Here is a 4,710-nt window from a genome sequence, read left to right as displayed (position 1 = left end):
CTGGTGTGCGGGCGTGGTCGATCCGGAGTTGCGGCGGCGCGGGGTCCCGGTCCCGGCCGCGGCGGCCGGCATGGGGTGCCGCGACGGCGGCGTCTGCGGCGCTGGCCGGGGCCGGCGAGTGCGTCTCCACTCGGCGGCGCCGCGCGAGGTAGCACTGCCCCATGGCTGGGTCCCCACCTCGGCCTGCCATGCACGCGCTGAAAAAGGCGTTCGCTGGCCATACACATGGTGGGCCTGGGAGGAAAAGAGGAGAGAGAGTGAGGTTTGAGGCTGATTTGTGGGGGTATTGCATGCAAAATGGAGCGCCGGTGCATCAGCTGCGCCCCAGCTCTTTGGGTTTGGGTCGGTACCGTCGGGCGTAACTTTCGTCAAATCCGGCGTTTTTTGGACTCGTGGGGGCCTGACTGGGTGAAAAAATACGCGCCGGCGATGAAAAAAGCCTCCTGGGGGGGCCTCTTGGGGGGGCGGCTGGAGATGCCCTAAGCGTGAGGAGTTTGCTCAAGCTAGCTGGGAGAGAAATTAAGGGAAGCAAGCATACTCTAGCAAGAGCTGGTGCCTAGCTAGCTAGTAGAACTTGGGCGTCATGGATCAGCTTGACGAGCAGTCGTTCCTGGACGAGCTTATGTCGCTGCGCCGGGACGAAGCGCCGGTGCCGGCTCCGGCTCCGTGGCAGGCGTACCCGGCCAGTGGCATGATGACGACGAGCGACCTCCTATTCTACGGCGGCGAGGGCGCTGCCGAGGCGAGCAGCGGCATGGACTTGGCCGGGCCCTTTCAGCAGCCCATGGCGCCACCGCCGGCCGCGCCACCGCACCGGCCGCATGAGGAGTTCAACTTTGACTGCCTCAGCGAAGTGTGCAACCCTTATAGGAGCTGCGCCGGCGGCGGCGTCCCAGGGCCTGGCGTCGTCAACGCGGCCGGCCAGGCGTATGCCCTCCACGACGCCATGGCGGAGGATCACCCGAGCTGCGGCAACCTGGATCACGGTGGTGGGTCGTCGTCGTCCCCGGTGCCGTTCGTGTTCGGAGCAGGAGGCGCCGGGGAGACGTCGGAGATGACCAGGGGCGTCTTCTCCGGCGGCCACCCTAGAAGCAAGCTCAACCGCGGCACTAGGTCCAAGAACCTCATGGCGGAAAGGCGGCGCCGGAAGCGTCTCAACGACCGCCTCTCCATGCTCCGCTCCATCGTGCCCAAGATCAGCAAGGTGTGTCGCAACTCTCGCATTGTCCTGTGACCTAATTAATTAGTAATTAACCTAGATAACTATCGATTTCTTAAGTTCTATCGAGTACTATCAGTCACCAGCAAGGTGTATCGAGTATTAACATCTTTAGATCGCATCAATCGATCAATCTGCAGATGGATAGGACCTCGATCCTTGGGGACACCATAGACTACGTGAATGAACTAACCGAGCGGATCAAAGAGATCGGCGCCACGCCGGAGGAGCTGAACCTGCTGAACACCAGGAAGAATTTCTCCAGCGGTAGCAGCGAGGAGATGGCGATGAGGAATTCCACAAAGGTACACACTTTGCTCAGGCAGCCAGACATCAAACCAACTAGTTCGTGATGCTGCTCCCTAATTTTAGAGTTCTCCTAATTAATTGAGGTGTTCAACTCAAATTTGGTTTAATATTTTCACCGAATCAACAATTTCTCAAGGAGTTCTATCATAAATTGAGGACTTATAGTTCAGATTTGATTCATAATTTTGAGTGGGTCAATGACCTTTTAAATTAATTGGCACCAGCCAGCTTGTAAAACACATCCCATGCACTCTTTCACTACTACTCCCTCCGTCCCATAATATAAGAGTGTCAAAAAAACGTATTACATTATGGGACGGAGGGAGTAAAAAAGAAGCACCAACACGTTCACTCTGGCACCAATATTAAATGCGGCCGCCAATGAAATAAACTTCATCATGTAAGTATGAGTTGATTAGCAGATAACACGAATCATACCGCGAAAAATTGCCACAAAACACTGAATTTAAAAGACGCTTCACCATCTTCCTCACGTGCCAAACCAAATTTTATCTTAATGAAATCCTAACAGTACAAACAGCGCATCGAACCGCACCCAACCCTTCAAATCTGAACTGATTGTTATCCATCCAGTTTGTCATCGAGAAGCAGGGCGATGGCGAAATGAGGATCGACATGTGCTGCGCCACAAGCCCTGGTGTGCTTATCTCGACGGTGAGCGCGCTGGAGGTGCTGGGGTTGGAGATTGAGCAGTGCGTTGTCAGCTGTTTCGGTGACTTCGCCATGCAAGCATCCTGCTCACAAGTATGAAATAAATTGTGTGTCTTTTTTTGGAGAAACTAAATTTTCCACTAATTTCTTGGCCGAATCCTGAATGTACATGTTTTCTACACTATTATAATTCAATCATCGATGCATGGTGTATATAGGAGGAAGGGAGGAGCCGAGTGACAAGCACCGACGAGATCAAGCAGGCATTGTTCACAAGTGTAGGCTATGGAGGAAGGTGTCTCTAGATCGATGGAGCACTCCAATTCATCAATCATGTAGCAGAACAAGCTGCTTGTAATTTGGTAATTAGTCATCCTTGAGATTTGTGTTTGCATATATTTGCTTGATTTGTTTTGAAATATATCTGCATGAATCAAGCATATGTAGTGTTTATGTTAGATTTTTGAATAGTAGTACTATCTAAAGTTCAAATGTTTGTGACAAGATTGTAATAGTTGGGTGTGTGTCCGTGAGTGTAATGCATGCATGTATGTATCAATGTGGAGTGGTGTATTGGGATTTGGCCGACATGAAAAGATACTAATCTGTTGTTGCATTTGGTTGGGCACTGTTACAAATTTTTGTTTCTTGTGCATGTTTAGCTGTTTCCTGGCAACAACTGTTCATCGAGATTTACCTGGGGTATACGAGCACAGTTGTCAAGGATTGGGTACACATATGGGCACATATGAACAAGCCCTGACGAGTACCTCTGGTACTGTATGATGAAGCTATGTACCTAGGGTAGGGTCATGGACCTGTTCAAACTACCCTATCCAAGGACATCTCTAGAAGAAACCACCTGTCAATCGACTCAGAAGTGTTCCGCTCGACACACTCGACCATGAAGCCAACCACTCGACCATGAAGCCAACCACTTGACGGCGGGAGAGCTAAAGTCACTCTGCATGTAAACGGTCGGTCATTGAGTAGCATTTATGGTCATCATAGCACTTTACTTGTGGCGTTACCCGTAACGCCAGATCTTAATGTACCTTAAACCCTACATAACTGAGGGCGGAGGGGTCTGGCGAACTCTATATAAGTCACCCCCTCCTCAGTGTAAAGGGTTCGCACCGCTGTAACTCATACGCATATAATCCAGTCGACCGCCTCCGGGCACCGAGACATACGGTTGTTACTTCCTTCGAGAAGGGCCTGAACTCGTAAATCCCTTGCGTATACAACTACTCCATAGCTAGGATCTTACCTCTCCATACCTACCCCCCTACACTACTGTCAGACCTAGAACCACGACAGTTGGCGCCCACCGTGGGGCAGGTGTCTTAGCGACTTATTGGAGAAGTTGCGATTTTTCCGATCTCCTTCATCATGGTTTCAGGCGGAGCTCTGGTTGAGGGCCGCGAGATCCGTCTCGGCGCGCTCACGTTCATCGCCGATGACTCCGCTTGGCTTCAGGAGGCCCCGCTCGACATCGACGCACTCCCTGTCCGCGGGGCGACGCACTTTCGTGTGTGCGTCCGCGGCGTCCTCCTGCGGCAACCGTCGACCCAGTATCGGTCGACCCCTGTGTCGTCCTCCCTCCCTGTTTCCCGCCGGCGCAAGCACTCCGGTCGGTCGAGGCTTCAGCGGTGGGTGAGGCACGCGGTGGCTCGTCAATCGCCCCCCCTCAAGTCGCGACAATCGAGCCCGACGAATCTCTCTACGGCCTGTTCGACCTGTCGACTGGCTTTGCAGAGACTTCATCCGAGTGCGACAGCAGTGATCCAGCGGCGGAGGTTCTGATGGTCGATGGACCACACAGTCCTCCCAGTTTTCCTCGCACCGACGGAGGCAACGGCGGAGGAGAACCATCGTATGCCCATGAAGAGTATCTCCCCGAGCCCCTCACTTCGCTGCAGAGGGAAGAACTTCGCCGCCGGAACATGGATGCGCAGCACACTCCTATCGTTGGAGAAACCCCTGAGGCTCGTGCCTTAGAGGACGAGCGCTTGGCCAACTTGGCTGAGCGCACTCGACTGGAGAACCTCCAGTGAGCACTCGACGAGCGTGCGCGACAACGGGTTTCAGAATCCAGTTGGCGTAAACTCTTTCCACCACCGACTCAGGTATATCAAACTCCAATTCAAAATTTAGCAGCTGCAGCCCGCATAGCAGGGTCGATTCAGCCTTCCCAGTCAGAGGCTGACAGAGGCTTGTTATAGATCAGATGTTTACTCTAGGTAGCAGGAGATCAGAATTTAGCTGTATCACAGTCGCGGAATAGGATTCACAGCAGATCCGTCGCTGCAAATACAGTCCAGTCGGCCCACATCCCAAGATCGCCCCCGAGGCGTGAGGAGCGTGGTGACCGGCATGATCCGTACAAGAACCATGGGCAGTATGATCACCGAATCGATCGCAATGATCGACGTCGAGTGCCCACCCCTCCCCCAAGGGGTGGATCATACGCGCCTCGACAACAGGATGATAGACGCCATCACAGTGTT

General features: G+C 53.2%; 1 protein-coding gene across 1 annotated transcript; it reads left to right on the top strand.

The window, feature by feature from the left end:
* Window positions 1-425: 425 nt before the first annotated feature.
* Window positions 426-2,793, top strand: LOC119291923 (transcription factor bHLH61-like). Its single transcript, XM_037570734.1, has 4 exons — window positions 426-1,204; window positions 1,360-1,524; window positions 2,123-2,293; window positions 2,419-2,793. Exons 1-4 carry the CDS (start codon window positions 584-586, stop codon window positions 2,503-2,505), a joined length of 1,044 nt encoding a protein of 347 aa, XP_037426631.1. The 5' UTR covers window positions 426-583; the 3' UTR covers window positions 2,506-2,793.
* Window positions 2,794-4,710: the final 1,917 nt, after the last annotated feature.

The sequence above is a fragment of the Triticum dicoccoides genome, chromosome 4B (genome assembly GCF_002162155.2).
Source record: "Triticum dicoccoides isolate Atlit2015 ecotype Zavitan chromosome 4B, WEW_v2.0, whole genome shotgun sequence".
NCBI classification, from domain to species: Eukaryota; Viridiplantae; Streptophyta; class Magnoliopsida; order Poales; family Poaceae; genus Triticum; species Triticum dicoccoides.
This window is presented reverse-complemented; position numbering and strand designations above follow the sequence as displayed.

What these genes read in the sequence shown, in the direction of transcription:
- LOC119291923 (XM_037570734.1), top strand. Translation starts at nt 584, where the DNA reads ATGGATCAGCTTGACGAGCAGTCGTTCCTGGACGAGCTTATGTCGCTG. An exon ending in TCGTGCCCAAGATCAGCAAG is followed by an intron (nt 1,205 to 1,359) that starts GTGTGTCGCAAC and finishes ATCAATCTGCAG; the next exon opens with ATGGATAGGACCTCGATCCT. An exon ending in TGCAAGCATCCTGCTCACAA is followed by an intron (nt 2,294 to 2,418) that starts GTATGAAATAAA and finishes TGGTGTATATAG; the next exon opens with GAGGAAGGGAGGAGCCGAGT.